Source organism: Diceros bicornis, chromosome 23, assembly GCF_020826845.1.
Source record: "Diceros bicornis minor isolate mBicDic1 chromosome 23, mDicBic1.mat.cur, whole genome shotgun sequence".
In the NCBI taxonomy this organism is placed as follows: Eukaryota; Metazoa; Chordata; class Mammalia; order Perissodactyla; family Rhinocerotidae; genus Diceros; species Diceros bicornis.
Window position 1 is genome coordinate 2943346 of NC_080762.1, and position 20082 is coordinate 2963427.

The following is a 20082-nucleotide window of genomic DNA, read 5'->3' on the forward strand; positions in this document are numbered from 1 at the left end:
ATCACCTCCTTTGTGCGAAATAACATCTGGCACAGTAATGTAAATACTTTATCGATGATCTGAAGTTGTATAGGCGAAAAGACAGCTATCAGGAAAATATTTAAAAAGTCATTTGGGTTACTTTTTGTCACAGTGACAAATTAATAGTGCCTAACGTGTCAAAATGGTCTGGAACTGTGCTTAACCAACTGTGTCAGTGTTCTTTCCTTTGCTTTATAAGTCTAAGGAATTTCAGCATGCCATATTAATCTTCTTAAAATGAATTTTTGACCGTATACTATTGCTTTATTTTCAATGATGATAACATTTTATTTGAATTCTTATTTTAAGCTTCTAGGAGCCAATGGAAATGTAAACATCAATTCAAAACTTCGCTTGCAGCTATATTACCCACCTACTAAGCCACGATCTCAATTAAATGTCGTTGAGGTTTTTGAATGGTGGTCAAAATGTCCGAGAAATCGTTATCCATCAACATTGTACGTGACTGTAAGAGGGTTGAAAGTTCCAGAATGTGTAAGTTAACAGCACTTATAAATATATATCCTCTGTTGTTGAGATTAAATGGTGACATATTTTCCATTTCTAAAAAGATAAAGTCTCTAGAATTATTATTATTTTTATTATTTTTGTGTGTGTGTGTGTGAGGAAGATTAGCCCTGAGCTAACATCTGTTGCCAGTCCTCCTCCTTTTGCTTAGGAAGAGTGGCCCTGGGCTAACATCTGTGCCCATCTTCCTCTACTTTATATGTGGGACGCCTGCCACAGCATGGCTTGATAAGTGGTGCATAGGTCCGCGCCCGGGATCTGAACCTGTGAACCCTGGGCTGCCAAAGAGGAGCACGTGAACCTAGCCATTATGCCACCAAGCCAGCCCACTAGAATTATTTTAATAGATTTCTAGAATAGAAAGTTACCTTCAGAGATTATGTAGTAAGCCTGTAAAGCTGATATTTAAAAGATACTTAAATGAGTTTTAAGTACTAAATGTAAGTTTCAGTGTTAAGAAAAATTTTTTTTTAAATAATATTGGTTTTCAGAAATTAAAGATAAAAGAATGATTTAAAGCAGTTGACAAATACTTTCCATAAAAAATAAGATAGTAAATATTTTAGGCTTTGCGGGCCATCCGGTCTCTGTTGCAACCACTCAACTTTGCCTTTGTAGTGTGAAAGTAGCTACATAGACACATGTAGGTGATAACTAAACAAATGGGTGTGGATGTGTTCCAATAAAACTTTATTTACAAAAACAGCCGACTAGATTTGGCCCAGGCCATGAGGTTTGCAGACCCATGATTTACAGGCTCATTTTTCAGAATATTATTCATATAGTCAGTAAATAATATATCTACTGCTGTTTTCCATAAATTAAAATGATAAATGACCTTAGTAAAGAATTGGTCCTAAATGAGGTGAGACTTTGCTTTTGTCTTATTTGCTATAAGATGATTCAGGTCAGTTATGTATTCTGTAGTTGATATTTAAACTGTGACCACAGGGTTGATTTGCATTGATTTGAATGGAGTTAAATTAAATCTATTTTTAAGAAATGGAAGATTTAAAAAACTTTAGATCTTTATGGTATCAGTTTTGTGATTTTTAAAGCCAGAGGTTCATAATATAATATCTGGTAGGTATTGGTAAAGAGACAGAAGCAAAGGCACAGGGTTGTTAAAACCATTTCATGTAATCGTTGGAGTTCTATTTTTTTTTCCTTCCAACTTTTGAGGCTTTTTGGTTATAGGATTATAATTTCAAGCAACTTCATTTTATTTTGAATAATGTACAAATAAAAGTAGAGTTTTTCCTACAGTACCTTTTGAAAACATTTTATTGTGTTTCAGTGTTTTTAAAACAATATATGCTAGAAAAGAAAAAAAGATTAACATGATATATAAATTTTCTCATTTTCTGTACATATTTAGATAAAGCCATCTTACCGTTCGATGACGGCTCTTCAGGAGGAAAAAGGTAAACCAGTGTATTGTGAACGACACCATGAGCCCAGCTCAGTAGACACGGAACCTGGATTAGAAGATTCAAAGGAAGAAGTCAAGTGGAGACGGCTACCCGGGCAGGTGAGGCGTTTGGTGACACAGGTTCATTTAGATAGTTACACCCTTTAAAACTACAGCTGCTCCTAGGGGGACTAGCTTGCTACTTAGAACTCTCAAATTATCCTTGTTTTTAACCACAGTCTGGTCTTTCCATTAATTCATTTGACAAATAATAGTGCCTAACATGTGCATAAAAGTACTATCTTGGGTTCTTTCTTTGGGCACCTGGGCAGTTTTATTAGTCTGCTAGAGCCACCATAAAAAATACTGCAGATTGGGTGGCTTAAACAACAGGAATTTATTTGCTCATAGTTCTGGAGGCTGGAAGTCCCAAGATTAAAGGTTGGCAGTGTTCATTTACTCTGAGGCCTTTCTCCTGGGCTGGTCTTTTCTCTGTGAGTATACATATCTGGGGTTTCACCCTCTTCTCATAAGGACACCAGTCTTACTAGATTAGGGCCCCATCCTAACAACCTCATTTTAACTTTATCAGCTCTTTAAAGACCGTATCTCCAAATACTGTTACATCCCGAGGTACTGGGATTAGGGCTTCAACATACAAATTTTAGGGGACACAATTCAGCCCATGACAGCAGTAAAAAAATATAGATTTTTGATATCTGTAAGAGGTATGTCTCCTAGTGGATTTTATTATTTAAAAAATGGTTATGTTTTTTGTGGATTCATGAAACTTTTTATAGTCCCTGGCTTCTTCCTGAATCACATTTTGTTGGAGATGTGTACATATATATTCTTCTACCACAAGTTGAGTGGTATTTAAGCTTTTACTAAAGTTTTCTTGCTTGGTTAGCATATTTTGCAGTGGCAGGGAGCATTGCTGATACAGTTTTGCAAGTCTCTTACTTGTTTCCATAAAGAGTAGAGTGGTTCATTTTATACGTCTGACCATTACCAGATGCTGTTTTTCCAAAAATCTTGATTTATCCAAACATTCCGTATATACATAAGAATGATTATTTTCCTAGACCTTTTCACTTTCTGTGTTTTGCATCACATTTGACTTTCTTTTTGAGGCCAATTTTACAGATACATCTTAAAGTCATTTTTAAGTACTTTGAACATAATAATATGGAGAGAATAACACTTAGACTGTGCCCTTGAGGACCTTCCACATCAGTTGGGGAAATAGGAAACAGTTACAGTCAGGGTACTGCAGAGAAGTCTTGAGGAAAGGTAGGTATACAAACAATTGATCAGCAGTTCTCAAAGCATGATTTGGGGTCTGCTGGGAGTCCTGAGACCCTTTCAGGGGTCCTGTGAAGCAGACCTGTTTTCATAATAGGTTCATAGTGATTGTAGTGATTTCATAATGATTTTAGTTTGTCTCTTTTACTTTTATTCTCTCACAAGTATACGCTAGAGTTTTCCAGACGCTAAATGATAATGTGATATCACAAGAGAGTGAATGCAGAAGCAGTTATGAAAATCTAGCTGTCTTTTATTAAGCCAGATATTAAAGAGATTTTCAAAAATATAGAACAATTCAACTATTTTTCATAAAAACACATTATGTTAACATGTAGTGGATTTGCTACTGTTATTTTTTAAGTGAATTAACAAATATTTTTAAATTTCTCAATTTTAATTTCTAATATGATAAATAACTATAGATATAGACACATAAACAAAAGTTCTTTGGGATTCTCAAAATTTTTTTAAGACTATAAAGCATCCTGAAACTAAAACAGTTTGGGGATTGCAGATATGAAGAGGGTGAACTGGAGTGGTAGAAGAGGTAAGTTTATTCATCAGGTTGGTGGAGCTTGAGATAGACTTTAAAGGGTGGCCAAGTTAGGGGTGGGTGAAGAGGGACAGGGAAGGATATTTCATATGGGGGCAAAGTTGTCAATAAATGGGAAAGGACCTGTTGTATTCATCAGGCACTCAAAAACTTGGCTGGCTGGACACCAGTTTGTATGAGGATAAAGCGGTGTGATAGATCAGGCCCACATTGTGGAGTGTCTCTAGTGGTAGTCTGATACCTGACTGTGCGGGATGTGAGAAGTAATGGAGTGTGTTTGGGTAGGAGAGAAGCGTGGTAACAGCTGTTAACGCTGGCAGTGGCATGTAGGAGATCCCAAGGTAGCATACATCAGAGTGACAGAAACCTAGGAGATGGCACTTGTAGTCGTTGATATGTGAGGCGGAAGGGTCTAACCTTGAGGTAATGGTGGCAGAAGTGAGAATTGAGATGAATACAGAAGCGAGAAAGAAAGAACCAACATGGTTTAATGACTGCAAGGCAGTAAAGAAGGGGAAAGAGTCAGAGATGTTGAGGACCTTTATTGTTACATCATTAAACTTTCACTGAGTCCCTGTTCTGAGTACAGAGTCAGACCCTGGGAGTACAAAGAAAATGATGGTGGCTTTGGTGATTTGGGCTGAGATGATGAGGCACAGAGTTTTCCTGATCTACACCTCCTACTCTAGGAGCAGCAGCAAGGGGTTATAAAACCCCGGACTTTTCCTTCATTTTTGTCCTCTCTTTATCTCTCTTCCTTTTCTAAATCATCTGGATAGAGACTGGAGGAAAAAGATGGGTAGCATGGTATCTGGTTCATTACTGGCACCTAATTAATGTCTGCTGAATTTTTCACCTTCCTAGTAGCCACTCACAGTGCTGGCTCCTGGTAATGCTGCTCAGTCCTCATGCAGCTTGTGAAAACCTGGTGCCTGTCTAGAAAGCAGGCCCTTGGACTAATAGTCTTTGACTAGGCCCTGGTAGGCTGGGCTTGACCCTCTGAATAATCCTTATTAGCTATATATAGTGATAATGGTTACTCATGGGGTTGCTGCGATGAGTCTATGAGAAGACATTTGCAGTAAAGTACCACATTCATGGTGTATAGTAAAAGCCCAATATATGTTTAATTCAACTTTCTGAATAATAAGAAACAGGAACTAAGGCTCACTGAAGTTTGGAAGAGGTAGAATTAGGGCAAATAAAAGTAAGCAGTATTTCCTACGGTAGATATTAGTACATGGAAAGTTTTGGTTTCGTCTGACATAGGGAATGAAAAAGTAAAAATTATGAAGAAATCTTAATAAAATTAGTGAATGAGAAACCAATATGAGGTGACTGATTACTTTGAAAATACATTTTGGAAGGCAGCCACAAATGTTGGTTATTTTAAGAGACAAAAAGAGAGAGTGAACATTCTTACATCCTGGACTTAAACTTAGGCCCTGTAGGGCATTTGTGATCTCAGAACACGTTTATGGCTCAGCGAAAATCACTTATTGGTTGCTGTCATAGAATAAGAGTGTGACACATTTTTTTTTGTGGCTATGTAAAAGCAGTGTGGTGGTGACAGCTTTAGAGTATCAGGTATTGAAACTTTCTATTCATATTTTAGGTGAATTAAGTACTAGTTAGACATGAGGTATAAGTTCACTTAATTTTATTGAAAACTGATTCTCTGTTTCAAAAGTAAAGTGGTTTACTATGGTTATCCATCATTTTGATTGCTTTCTTTTCTCTTCTGCATCACAGTAAAGGAACTTTAAAAAAAAATCATCACTACAGTAATTGAAATTAACAACCAGCCTTCATATTTTAATGTTTCTTATTTTATATTTTTAAAATGTATGTTTTTTAGGCTTGCCGTATCCCAAACAAGCACCTCTTCTCACTAAATGCAGGGGAACGAGGATGTTTTTGTCTTGCCTTCTCCCATAATGGAAGAATAATAGCAGCAGCCTGTGCCAGTCGGGATGGGTATCCAATTATTTGTGAGTGAACATCCTATCTGTTTAATCTGATTGTAGTCTATATGGAGGACAGCGTTTGGTTCTTAGAATTCATTGAAATCTTAATTTGAGTAATCCACCAGTACTACTAAATTAAAATAGATTTCTTCAAGGAAAGTAACAGTCCTTTTATAATTTTGCGCTTTACTAACAATATATGTTCAGAAGTAGAATGACAATGATAAAATGAACGATAGTAAGTTTATTTTTAAAGCATGCAGGAGAATTTTTGTAAGCATTTCCTATTTTAAATATTAAAATTTTGCAACATTAAAGATTAATAAATCTTTTGAGAAATTTTAGTCCAGTGTGATCAATTGATAGCTGTGATAACTTGCATTATGAAAGACCTCAAATTTGTTATGCACTAAAACAGTAATAATTGGCTCAGGAGTACCTAGATGAAGAATTCTCATTATAATTGAGAAGTCAGCGGAGAGGCCAAAAAACCGCTCTCAAGTTGCCTTTAAAAAATTTAGGGGGGACCGGCCCAGTGGCGTAGCGGTTAAGTTCACGTGCTCCACCTCGGTGGCCCAGGGTTCACAGGTTCGAATCTCAGGCACGGACCAACACTCAACTCATCAAGCCATGCTGTGACAGCATCCCACATACAAAGTAGAGGAAGATGGGTGTAGATGTTAGCTCAGAGCCAATCTTCCTCACCAAAAAAATTTTAAAAAATAAATAAATTTAGGAAACCGTATTAAAAAGAAAAATTATTTCTGGGCTGGCCCCGTGGCTTAGCAGTTAAGTGCACGCACGCTCTGCCTCAGTGGCCCGGGTTCGGATCCCAGGCGCGCGCCAACGCACTGCTTCTCCAGCCATGGTGAGGCCGCGTCCCACGCACAGCAACTAGAAGGATGTGCAGCTATGACATACAACTATCTACTGGGGCTTTGGGGGAAAAAAAAAAAGGAGGAGGATTGGCAATAGATGTTAGCTCAGAGCTGGTCTTCCTCAGCAAAAAGAGGAGGATTAGCATGGATGTTAGCTCAGGCCTGATCTTCCTCTCAAAAAAAAAAAAACATTAAAAAATTAATTAAAAAAAAGAAAAATTATTTCTGTAGCTTTAGAAACTTTTTTTTAAGTGAACATTGCCATATTCTTCTAGACTTAGAGGTATTAAATACTCTCCCTTCCTTCTTGCTTAATAATGAAAACTTCACCTCAGTAGGAAGTACCCAGCTCCTCATGGGCATCGGCCCTAAGCACCAGATTGTCTTGAATTTTGCTCAGCTCCACACACTTCTTCCTTGGCTGATTAGCTTTTTTTCAGCAGGGACTCGTAATTGGCTAGATTAACATTTATTAAACAAATATTTCTCCTCATGAAATAATGTTAGCTTTAAGAAATACAAAATTGTTTGGGTAGTTTGATTACGACTATGCTTTTTAAAAAATTCACCAAAACCTATGCATAGGGGAAAAGATTCTTAGGAAACATACTCCAGAATATTAGTGATTTCTTTCTTTGGGGCAGTTGAAAGAATTATTTTCATTATGATTTATATGTTTTCAACATTTCTGTGATACATGTGTTACTTTACGCTTAAAAAAACTTGTTCAAAATGCTATATAAATTTAGATATACTTATTGCTTAAATCTCAAAAAACAGAAAAAGAATCTTTGTCTTTTGTTTTTGACTTTTTGGTTATGATGTATCTCCTTGGAATTCATTTAGCTTGTAGGATGTGCAGATAAATATTTTTCACAAATTTGGGAAGTTTTCTGTCTTTATTTCTTCAAGTGCTCTTTCTGCCCCTCTCTGTTTCTCTTCTTCTTTTGGGACTCCCATCGTTTCTCTGTTGGTCCACTTGATGGTGTCCCACAGGTCTCTGCAGCCTTATTCATTGTTCTTCATCCCTGCTCTCCCTGTCCCTCAGACTGCATCGTCTCAGTCGACCTCCTTCAGGTGAACTGATCCTTCTGCCAATTCACATCTGCTCTTGAGCTCCTCTAGTGAATTATTTCAGTTACTGTACTTTTCAACTCTAGAGTTGCTGTTTGGTCTTTTTTTATAATTTCTGTCTCTATTGGTGAGAAATCATTCTCACACCTTAATTCTTTAGACATGGTTTTCTTTAGATCTTTGAACATGTTTCTAAGAGTGGATTTCAGGTCTTTGTCCAGGAAGACCAGCATATAGGCTTCCTCATGGGCAGTTTCTGTTGACTCCTTTTTCTCCTGTGGATGGCCATACTTTTCTGTTTTGTGTATGCCTCCATAATTTTGGTTGAAAACTGGCTATTTTAAATATTACAATGTGGCAACTCTGGAAATCAGATTCCCCTCCCCCCCCACACCCACTCAGGGTTTGTTGTGGTTGCTGTTGTTTTAGTAACTTTCCTGGACTAATTCTGTAGTCTTTATCCTTTGTCATGTATTGCCATTGAAGTCTGCCTGGGTAGCTTAGTGGTCAGCTAATGGTTAGAAAGAGATTTTTTTTTTTTTATTGATGTTTTAATAGTTTATAACATTGTGAAATTTTTGGTTGTACATTTTTGTTTGTCCATCACCATATACATGTCTTCCTTCACCCCTTGTGCCCACCCCCTACCCCCATTGCCCCTGGTAACTACACTACAGTTTTAGAAAGAGACTTTTAAATGCCTTGAGTGACTAGGTCCCCCAGCCTTTGCCAAGGGGCTCTTTGTGTGTGTGTATGTGTGTGTGGGGATACACTTTCAAGGCCTCAGCAGGCAGTTTACAGCTCTGCCTTAGCCTTCACTTACTGTTTGCACAGAGCCTCCTGAGGTCAGCCAGAGTGAGAGTCAGGGCCTCTCAGGTCTTTCTTGGGCATGCACACAGCGTTTCACGTGCATGTATCCTCCTAGATTCCCAGGAATAAGTTGGAGCTTTTCAGAGTCCCCTATGGACATCTCATTCCCAGTTTTTTCCTTTTAAGTTTTTTGGTCAGCCTCTTAGCCCCAGCTGGCATCACTGCCTCAGACAGCTATGCCGTGATTATGTAATGCACCGTAGAGTTAGGGCTGTTCACCCAGAGCACACTCAGAGCCAGGTCAGATAAAGCCAGGCCCTGAGAATGGAGCCTCCGGGGAGCTGCCAGACTGGCTAATAGTGATAACCCTTGGGGAGGGGGCTTTTGGGGATCTTCAGGCCCCTTCTGCCCCATCCCATGGCTGCTCAACTGCTGGTTTTTGTTGTAGTTGTGAGGCTGTTGGTTTTTAAGGCCACTTTGGAGCTTGAGAGAGGGGAATGGAAACAGGACAAGTTAAAAGACCGCAGAACTCAGTGTTCTTACTGAGATTCAACTGTATTTCTTGAGTAAATGCTTCTCAGATTATTGCAGCCTTTGTTTAATTTCCAGAGTTCTGAAAAAATTAATTTTTGCCAATGTTCTCATTGCTTTTATGGGGGCGCAGATTTTCTGAGGTCCGTCCTTTGCTCTTCCAGAAGTGCTTCTGTACTGCTCCGTATTTTAAAGGGCAATTGGTTTTACCACTAGGTGGAAGTAGAGACTTGGAAACTTGGTGTTTCTGTCTTAAGTCATTATCTTAGAAGATTTCATTGTGCATGTAACATAGCAATACCACAATGCCTTCTCTGTCAGACTGGGTCTCTGTTAATTCCTTACTATATCTATCATTTTAGTATAAGACTTTTTTTCTGACAATAGCATGGTTTAAATTTCTTGTTACTTCAAATAATTAAAATTTTGTTTGGAATTTAATTGATTTTCAGATAAAATAATTACCTTATTCATGAAAGCCCAAATTACAGAATCTTTGAAGCGAATTGCAATTTAAATGTTATTTATTATTTGATTAATAAATTTATTATCAAAGATTATTAGGAAAACTGCTTTGAAGATATGAGAATTGTTAATTGTAGCATATAAAATTTCATATGTGTAAATTCTTATGTCTAAAGCAAATGAAAAACTTAAGTAGATTTTGAAATTTTTTGTACTGAAAATATCTTTGGTGATAATTTCTTATAGCTAGTGCTTACCTTATCTACAAATTATTATAAATTATGAATTTTTATGTTACTGGATTAAGGATCCTCTACCTGGAAACCTACTAATTTTTGAATATTTTTATTAGTATACGAAATTCCTTCTGGACGTTTCATGAGAGAATTGCGTGGCCACCTCAATATCATTTATGATCTTTGCTGGTCGAAAGATGATCGCTATGTCCTTACTGCATCATCGGATGGCACTGCCAGGTTAGTATGCTTGAGAAGTACTTATTGTGTGTGCCATTTGCCATCAAGGAAAGCAAAGAGAATATAAAATGATATAACTACTCTTATGCTTCATTTATGCTTTGCTTGTCAAGGGACTGTCATAAATATGTATCCTACAGACTGACTGATTAAATAAATAGTAGTGAAATCTTTTTTCTCTAAGACATTTTTAAGTATATTTTATCTATGTAATATATAATGTTTCTAGTCTTCACTGTCTTTAAATGATCATTATGTACACTGTTCAATTAATACTCTGAGTTGAAGTTATTGAATAACTGAGCTTTTTCCTAGAATATAAGATCTTGATGGTAGAGATTCCATCTTCACTGTTAGCTGGATGCAGAGGCCAGGACACAGTGGTGCTCAGTATGCAGTATAGGGTAAATAAATGAATATGCATCTTATGTTTTAAGAGCTTTATAGATTGTCAAATATTTGCATTTTTCAGAATGTCAGCCTTAAAATCATTTAACCCCTTCCAATTTAATAAGTATCACAATGAACCATTTTAAAAGTTACTTTTTAGTTTCATTTACACTTTTTTTAGCTGCTTGTTCTACCTTGGATGTATTCTAAAAATATTATTAGACAGTTTTTCAGGATACTTTTGTATATGTCATTTAATTTGATTCCAACAAATGTAGGTGGATAGACATAAATATCTGTTATTTCTACGGGCTAGGAAACTGACGTTTAGAGCAGTTCAAGACCCACTCTGACTTCACTCTTATTTACTTCTGCCTCCTGCTCTTTTAACACACTTTTTTTCAGACACTTCTAGTGTCTGGGTCCCTTCTGCTATTAATTTTATCAGCTTCCTTTTCAATATGAAATGTCTAATTGATTAAGATATTATCATTACTGTTTAGTTTCTATTTAAATGAAAAAAATGACAGTTGGTGACAACAGATTTCCCTCTCTATCCAGCTGGAAACCTACTATTAGTGCCTCTTAACAATATCTTCGAGAATCTGTCTGGTCTGTTTGTTTTTTTCAGCATAACCTGGCATCAGATAGAATGGCTATGCTGGAGAAAAGTACATAACCTTGCTAAGGCCTGACTCTTCATTGTAAGTCTTAAAATCACTTGAGCTGTCATCTCTGCTGAGCAATCCTTTTACTTATCTAATTTTTTTTTGTGAGGAAGATCAGCCCTGAGCTAACATCCGATGCCAGTCCTCCTCTTTTTGCTGAGGAAGATTGGCCCTGGGCTAACATCTGTGCCCATCTTCCTCTACTTTATATGGGATGCCGCCACAGCATGGCTTGGCAAGTAGTGCGTCAGTGCGTGCCCGGGATCTGAACCTGTGAACCTGGGCCACTGAAGCGGAGCTCTCGCACTTAACCGCTATGCCACCGGCCGGCCCCTCATTTTACTTATCTTTATTCAGCTATCTTTTGTCATTCCTCTGGTAGCAGATCCAACCAGACCTTACCACACTTCGAGTTCTTGCCCTAAATCACAGTCTTCCCCCTTTCATTAGATGACTGGCTTCAGTTTGTGGTGAAATGTACGCAGACACGAGCTTCTATATTTCCCTCTGGTTTCCCACCTGACATTTATAAATCTACCCATCTTTATATCTGCCCACTTCTCTTAAGAAAGAGTTATGGGCACAGATACCTTTAAGGCTAATCTTTGACCTGTGCTTTTAATCTTGTCCTTTAATCTACAATTCTGTTACTTCTGTTTCCTACCTCTCTCAGCTCTTTCGTGTCTTTCTCTCTATTGATTTTGTCCTCTCATCTTAGAAATATGCTCAGATCTCCTTATCTAAAAAAATCATTTTCCCGACTCTTCCTGCTTTCTAGACTATCATATTATTTTTCTTTCTACACTGTCAAGAGCATTCTGCACACACTGTGTACTTCAAGCCGGTTAGTCTGGCTTTCACTCCTACCATGCCATGCAAACTTTCTTCACAGGGTCACTAGTTCCTTGCTCATTTTCAGATCTACTAGCCAGTTTCAGTCCTTACCCTGTTTGCCTTCACTGCAGGAATTAGTTATTGACCAGTCTTGAAATATTTTCAATTTGTGGTTTTCATCAGCACCCTCTTCTGTTTTCTTTTTATGACTCTGACCATTCTCGTTCTCTCTCTCTCTCGTTCTTTTTCCTCTGTCTGTTCTCTGTAGATGTTTCCCCAGGATCCTTTGCTTGATCATCTTCCCTAATTTGGTGTGCTTATCCTGGTCTCTCTCATCTTCCCTGGCTTTGAATTTCACTTTTTTTCTAAGTTTGACTTTCTGTTAACACACTTCTATATAGATTGCCCAGTGACTCCTCAAGTCCAAAACCAAACTTACCGAAATTACGAAACTTTTTTTCCCCTTTTTTAGTCCTCTTATATGTTTTTTTAATGGCCTCCTTATCCACTTTGTCTCCCAAGGTGGAAACTGAGTAGTACTCATCTCTTCTTTCCTTCCCACCATTCCTTTCCACATCTAATTAGTACTAAAGTCTGTCAATTCTCCTTCCTAAAAGGCTCAACATTCCATCACATCCTTTCTATCCTCACTGCTGTTGCCTTAATTCAGGTCATTGTTATCTCTTGCTTAAACTGCTGCTGCTAAACTTTCCCAGTGTTCAGTCTTTAACTCCTCCATCTTTGCTGTGCTAATATTATCTTTCTAAAACTATCTTTCATAAAGCCTTGATTTGAAAAATCTTTGATTACCACTGCCCTTTGGAAAACATCCCAGCCCCTTAGCATAGCATGACAGGCATGTCCCTTGTTGACCTTACATCCTTCTCTTGTGCACTTACCATGTACCCCCTGCCTCACCCACACAGTCTTTTGAAATACACTACCTTCTTTGACATCTCAGTGCCATTACCTTTCCTACTCTTGCTTTGCTCAAATGCCCTTCTCCCACCCTTCCTGCCCAATTCATTCACTCAACAAACATTAAAGTGCCTTTTGTGAGCCATAGTGGGCTCATAGTCATCATTTAAGACCTAACTCAGATTTCACCATTTCTTGAAGCCATCTTGGATTTCCCACACAACATATAATATATTGTAGTAAAGTATACTTTTTTCTTTATGTAGCTTTGAAATTGATACTAATTTGGGACTCTTTACATCATAAAAATATTATTGTGAAGGATTAATTGAGTGAAGAGAGAAATATTATGGCTAGAATCAAAAAGACAGTGAGGTTTTTGAATGAGATAGGGAATACTTAGAATGAATGAGCTAAAGTCAAAAGGAAGAGAATTAAGAGTTGCTGATGCTCAAAAGTGGCAGAAGTATGGGTTTCTGCTCGTGTCTTTTCCTTCTCTCTTCCTGGGGATCACTGTCATATGTTATCATTAATGTCTCCTGAGTAACTGTTTCCCATGGGTTAGCTCTCTGCCGTATGGTTTAACCTAAATTCCTTCTTTAGTTCTCTTCAGCATAATCTGTATTTTTCTCAAATCAGCAGCTCCTAGTATAAAACAGACTTTTCCATGTGTAGTGGCTCCCAAATAGGCCCGTGGGTCCCCACGCTACCCCCGCTTCACACATACTGTTTTAACTTTGGTATGTTTTTTCTTTCCCAATTCTAATAATATTTTTATGTGCACATCTAGTCTTCACAAATTTGTGTGTCCTTGTTCTTCTCTGTCTGTGATCAGCCTGATTTTATCCCAAACCCATTAATATATATTTCTTTTGATCTTGGATTCTACCATTGCTTGGGTGACTACAGCCATCACTGATACCAGTTCAGTTTTTACATAAAAAGCTTGATTTTTATATATATTAAAATATTGTGTCTATTTTAGTTATATTGAGCTGTTTTTAAGATACAGTTGCTTCATTTCTGCCTATTATATAGTATTTCAAATAATGCTGCTAAGATTTGTTAGCAAGCAGCTAAAGTTTTTATCTTTGAACAGTCTTGTTTATATTCTCTACAAATTAGTGATTTTGTTCTTTCAATAGGTGCTGCATTTCATGTAACATATGTTAATTGAAAGTTTTACCATGGTAAAAATGTTCACCCCCAGGGACACGTGCTTTATTTTTACTTGAAAAACATGTTCTTTCACTTCCTTCATTATTAGTTTGGATTGTTAGTAATTGAAGATCAGATCCTGTATTTTAAGCAGCTGCTGAGAAAGCTCATAGAATGTTATTCTTGAATAGCAACTGTATTTTTTTCTTTTATAGATAATTTTGAAAAGAACTTAATTTGCTTTAGTTCTTAGTAATTAAAAGGATGAACTATAAATCCTCATATTAAAAAATTAATATATTCTTCTAATTCAAATAACTTAAAAAAAATCCAATTTTCTACACACTTATATAGCACCTGTCTGTTGTTAGATTTTGCCTATTTTTACACATGGGCTAGAAATGCAGAATATCTAACGTAATAGTGTAACCCTTAGAGTTTAGTCTTTTGTCAATGCTATAGCAATGACAATAATATTAATTTTTTAAAAATCATTATTTGGAGGAAGAGATAATGAGAATGTTAAACATAAAGTGAGTACTTAATTTAGGGTAGCCTGTTTTTTATCAAAATATCGTAATTATTTTAAGCAAATTTTATTCAAGTATTCATTTAGTAATTTTAGTATGGCTTTTCAGTCTTTGAGATCTTCATCTTCATGATCTAGACTTTGAAATTACAAATATGAAGTTAATAGACTATTTTATTCTCCAAACCCCTGCTAGTAAGCACTTTGCAAAAGCAATATACGCAACCTAAATGAGAAATCATTAAAGTTTCTCTCTATATTTAATTTTTATGTATATTATACTAAATGCGGTATTTTACGAAGTATTTGATGTGTGTTTAATCAATGTCAAAAATAAGTAGGTTTAAAAAAGACAGACATATCCAAATACAAACACAGTTTTTTATTTTACGGTGTAGATTACAGTAGACAAATAACCATTATGCTTGATAATAACTGTAAGAAATAGCTTTGTCAAAATGTAAAAAACCCTGCCATCAAATATATGATCACATTATTCTTTATTGTTGTAAAATTTAGTTTATCATTGGCTACTGTCATGTGCTTACTTAAGTCCTTTGGCTATACTGGTTCTTAGAGAAACTTTTAAAGAAATTTTTGCCTTTCAGAAGTAATATGTAATTTTTTATCCTTTTCCAGGATATGGAAAAATGAAATAAACAATACAAATACTTTCAGAGTTTTACCTCATCCTTCTTTTGTTTACACGGCTAAATTCCATCCAGCTGTAAAAGAGCTAGTGGTTACAGGATGCTATGATTCTGTGATACGGATATGGAAAGTTGATATGAGAGAGGATGCTGCCATATTGATCCGACAGTTTGACACTCACAAGAGTTTCATCAACTCTCTCTGTTTTGATTTTGAAGGTAGGTCAGAGAATATATTCCAAATGAAGGCTAGCTGCATGAGGATTTTTTTTTAAATTTTTTGTTTCACTAGGATAATAATTATTTAAGCTTGAGAGGGATTTTATGTATTGATGATTGATTGTGCATATTTAGATTTATGTATATTTTTAAGATCATATGATAGACCTGAACATAGATTTGGCACTGAGGGAGTTCTGTTTGTAATTTTAAAGTCATTAAATTCTTAAAAATTTAAAATCAAGTAATCTCTGCTGTAACAACCAGTCATGTTCCAAATTTCATAAATATATTTCATTGGATTGGTGATTGTCCCCTTAGTAGGGTTTTTTTTTTTTAAAGGGCCTTTTAAATTAAAGGCTAAAAATGAGGAAGATGGGGGGAAAATCCCAAAAGAATATTGAAAATATATATATTTTAAATGTAGCAACAGGATTTTTTCTAAAAAGTATAGAAACATAGAAGGGAGATTTGCAGTTATTTAAAGGTTTATCTTAGTATATGAATAATGTAGGTAGTGTTTTAAAGACATAAAATATAGATTATCAGCTGAAATAATAAAAAATTCAATAAATCTGTTAAATAGTCACCTCTTACATTATTTCAGACACTAGATATGTAGACTGTAGCTATAATTAATTATTATGGGATCCAGATCAAAATAATACTGCTAGTGCACTCAGTTCAACCCTAAGGATGTTAATAAATTGGAACGCATTCAGGGAAGGTCAACCAAGGGTAGAGAAGTACCTGAAAACTCTGTCATATTAGAAGTAGCTCAGATTATAAAAGAAAGATGGAGAATTTCTTCGAATATTTGGCTAAGATATCCATATTTGAAAACAGAAATCAGTTTGTGTCACTCCAGTAGATAGAGATGGGGCCAAAACTGCAGAAGACAGATTTTCTTTGCTCAGAATTAGCAAGAACATTCTAATACATAGAGCATTTCATCAGTTGAATAAGCTGCTTTGTAAAATATTAAATTCACAATTGCTGAACAACCATCTGTTCATAATGATGTGTAAGATATTCCTTTTAGTGGATGTGAAGCTGAACCTGATGGTCTCTGAGGTCCCATTCAGCTATAAGATGGTTTGACTCTAAGAATGGATGTTAAACTGGAAGACTTGTTATTCATTATTTCATTCATTCTCTGATCATTTATTGAATTCCTACTGGGCCTCAGACATTATGCTAACAATATATTATTAGAGTATAGGTGTTTTTCCAGGAATATAAAACAGATTATACAAGTTAATAAAGGTAAGCAATACAGATACATATTGGATAATTCATATAATTTGTTTGGCTTTGAATTTGAGCCATGTACAGTACACATGGACTGAGACGCTCATTTTTTTTTTTGTATTCAAATTCAGGAAAGTGACAAAGGGAAATAATAAGTCATCAAAAATAATTCAGAAGAGTGAAGAATTTATTTAAAGATAATTGGGATTAGATTGTGAGTTGTATTTGGTTTTATGACTTTTTTTAAACTGAAATACCTTTTAATAGCCCTCCAGTTCGTTGACTCTTTTGCTGGAATGTGTTTTCCCAATCTCGTATTATTTGTTTCTATCTCTGGGTAACATTTATAAGTGAGTAGTTTTATTTTTTTAAATAGGTCATCACATGTATTCGGGAGACTGCACGGGGGTGATTGTTGTTTGGAATACCTATGTCAAAGTTAACGATGTGCAGCATTCAGTGCGCCACTGGAGTGTAAATAAGGTATAAAATTATAGTTCATATGTTGGGATTTAATTAAAGAAATTGGAAAAAAATCAAACCACATGACTTTAAAATAAGATGTTACAATATTGTTTTCTCTTTTCAAAAAAATTAAGTTTTTCTCAGTCCTTGAAAAGTCAGTTATCATTGATTAATTATCATGTCTTCCTGATGGCTAATTGATGATATGGTGACTTAGTGAAAATTTTCTTCGTTTTGGCCAGGCTTTGCTTGCTTTTTTTTTTTTTTTTGGTGAGGAAGATTGGCCCTGAGCTAACATCTGCCAATCCTCCTCTTTTTGCTGAGGAAGACTGGCCCTGGGCTAACATCCTTGCCCATCTTCCTCCACTTTATATGGGATGCCGCCACAGCATGGCTTGCCAAGTGGTGCATCGGTGCGTGCCTGGGATCTGAACCGGCGAACCCTCTGGGCCGCCGCAGCGGAGTTCGTGCACTTAACCGCTTGTGCTACCGGGCTGGCCCTGCTTTCATTTTTTTGAGCCCTAATTTGCACTATGGCATTCAGTGACTCATTACTGAAAATTATGCTAAAATGAGATACATGTTGTATTCTATGACCATCTGTAAGTAATAACATATTTTCTGGCTATTTGTATTCTTTTTTTTCTTGGTCCAATAACATCACTCTAAAAACAGTGTGCTCAGTGTCTTATTAAAAGTACTGTCTTTGAGGATTATATAATCAAAACTGTAATTATGAGGGTGGTCTATTGTTTAATGACCATAATTGTTTCATTTGAAATTCGCTAAATAGGCAGAAACAAAGGAATAATCTCTTTCATTTTTGGAGTAGAGTGTTTTTAAGGTGGCTCGTTGGTGTATATTTAGTATTTTTTAGTTAAAAATTCAAAATGAATCATTAAACCTGAGTTTTATATAAATTGATGTAGTTTCTGTCTTACATGCTATACCTTTGTTCTTCAATTTTTTGTTTTTCATAATAGATTATAACAATCGTCCTCATTTGAAAAAAGTCACTCTAAGTGGAAAAGAATTTCCATGAACTTTAGTTAAATCTATTGAGTCCATCAGATCTGTTTAAAAAACGCTCTATTCTATTTTTAGTCATTCTCATCTCGTCTGTCAGATTAGTGAATGATGGGTTGAGATTCATGTTGTAGCCTAATTTCACACACTTTGAAAAGAACTTTCTGATTGTTGACACACCTGAGGGATTGGCAAAGCTCCAGAGACACCAGTTCCAATCATTTGAGTCTACAATGCAGAGTCTGTTATTTGTGTTAAAAATCATGTGTTTCTTTGCCTCCATGTAGTAACCAAAAGGCAAATTTACCTTGAAAATCTGCAGCCTGGTGGTTACTTGAGACAGTCAAAAATAACAAGTTGGGAAATGAGTGAGAATGTCTGTTTAGTGGCTGATGCCCTAGGACAAACGGGAGCCTGCCCTTCTTGGTGCTCTTCCGCCAGCATGTGCGGAATGCTGAGCATCTCATCTGCCCCCAGATGAAGTGCCCGTGTGCTACTGTACACTCCTTGGTACAGGACGTGGGCTTCAAAACTAGGACGTTTTTAGTTTCAGCATGAATATGATAAAGAAAATATGGAGGACATCATTAACAGATACAGACACTAAATCTGCCAGCCCCTCTCTCAGAGTTATACCCAACACTGAATTGTTACGCAGTTTTGTTTCTGATTTTGCACATTTGCCTCTGTGTAAATGTTGCTCCAGCTGCTCAAACCCCCAACAGTGCATCCCCACCCCCAAACTGTTGTAGTTCAGCTCAGGAAAATCCCCATCTGTGGTGTCAATGTTTGACTTTTTTCTGTAGCTTTTAAAAAGTAACTGACAGCACGTCTTCGTGTCAGACAGCAGTAGCAGGGGCTCAGCTGCTGAGTGGGGATTCTGGCAGTTAGTACCCCACCCCTGCTGGTGCCAGCCTGCCTCTGCAGAGGAGATCCTCAAGGAGAAGAGAGTAAAGAGTAAGAAGGGGTCCTGGAGGGAGAAGAAGGATAGCTCAGAATTCTGCCTGCAGGTTAAAGCAGACTTTCCTTTGACTCTGGACTTGAATCTAAGCAGTTTTGCATTTGTGGTTTTTTTCTTTTCTCCTAGTAATCCAAACAAGAAGGACCTTTGGTAGTTCTTCTTATGCAAGGCTTGTTCAGGCAGATTCTCCTTCAGGGTTTATGTTTTTCTTGACATCATTAGTCAGGCATCTTCTGTAGCTGCCTTAACCATCAAAAAAAAACCTTCACCTAAAATTACAATCTAAACTAATTGATTTCAGCATAAGATGCCAATAACATACCTTTTTCAGGACAAGTGGAAATAAGTGTGTGAAGAAATAATCTGAGACTGAAATAGAATTTGAAAGTTAATTCTACACTTTTGAATTTATAGAAATTGGAGGCTTTCTTATGTGGTGGTAAACATAAAATACAATGTTAGAAGATGTGTTTTTAGGAAGTGCTTCTTGTTTGGGAATATACTACAAAAATACTTGCTAGTTAAATGTGGCGTTACATAACAACCAGAAAGTACATTCTATCAGCTTTATTTTCACCCTTAAACTGAAGTTATTGGGAATCCTTTGCTAACAATTTTAAAGCATCCTGTATAGTACAATTGAAAAGGACATTTTAAAATTAAATTTGTAGGGGCCGGCCATGTGGCTTAGCTGTCAAGTGCGCGCGCTCCGCTGCTGGCGGCCTGGGTTCAGATCCCGAGCGTGCACTGATGCACCACGTGTCTGGCCATGCTGAGGTGGTGTGCCACATACAACAAGTAGAAGGATGTGCAACTATGACATACAACTATCTACTGGGGCTTTGGGGAGAAAAAGGGAAAAAAAAAGGAGAAGGATTGGCAATAGATGTTAGCTCAGGGCCGGTCTTCCTCAGCAAAAAAAAAAAAAAAAGTTAAATTAAATTAAATTTGTACTCTAAAAAGCATTTAACATTAGGCAAACATTACAGTG

At 36.5% G+C, this 20082-nt stretch overlaps 1 protein-coding gene across 17 annotated transcripts in view; it reads left to right on the plus strand.

Moving 5' to 3' along the window:
• AHI1 (Abelson helper integration site 1) overlaps nucleotides 1–20082 on the plus strand; it is a 183334-nt gene that overhangs the window by 34038 nt on the left and 129214 nt on the right. For all 17 annotated transcript variants that reach the window (XR_009223525.1, XR_009223526.1, XM_058566218.1 and 14 more), the window contains 6 exons: nucleotides 331–516; nucleotides 1928–2080; nucleotides 5680–5812; nucleotides 9899–10022; nucleotides 15159–15388; nucleotides 17016–17122. Coding sequence is in view for 15 of the 17 variants with exons in the window: in XM_058566218.1 (XP_058422201.1) it covers nucleotides 331–516; nucleotides 1928–2080; nucleotides 5680–5812; nucleotides 9899–10022; nucleotides 15159–15388; nucleotides 17016–17122 (933 nt within the window). In the remaining 2 variants the exon portion in view is untranslated. The remainder of the gene's footprint in view (nucleotides 1–330; nucleotides 517–1927; nucleotides 2081–5679; nucleotides 5813–9898; nucleotides 10023–15158; nucleotides 15389–17015; nucleotides 17123–20082) is intronic.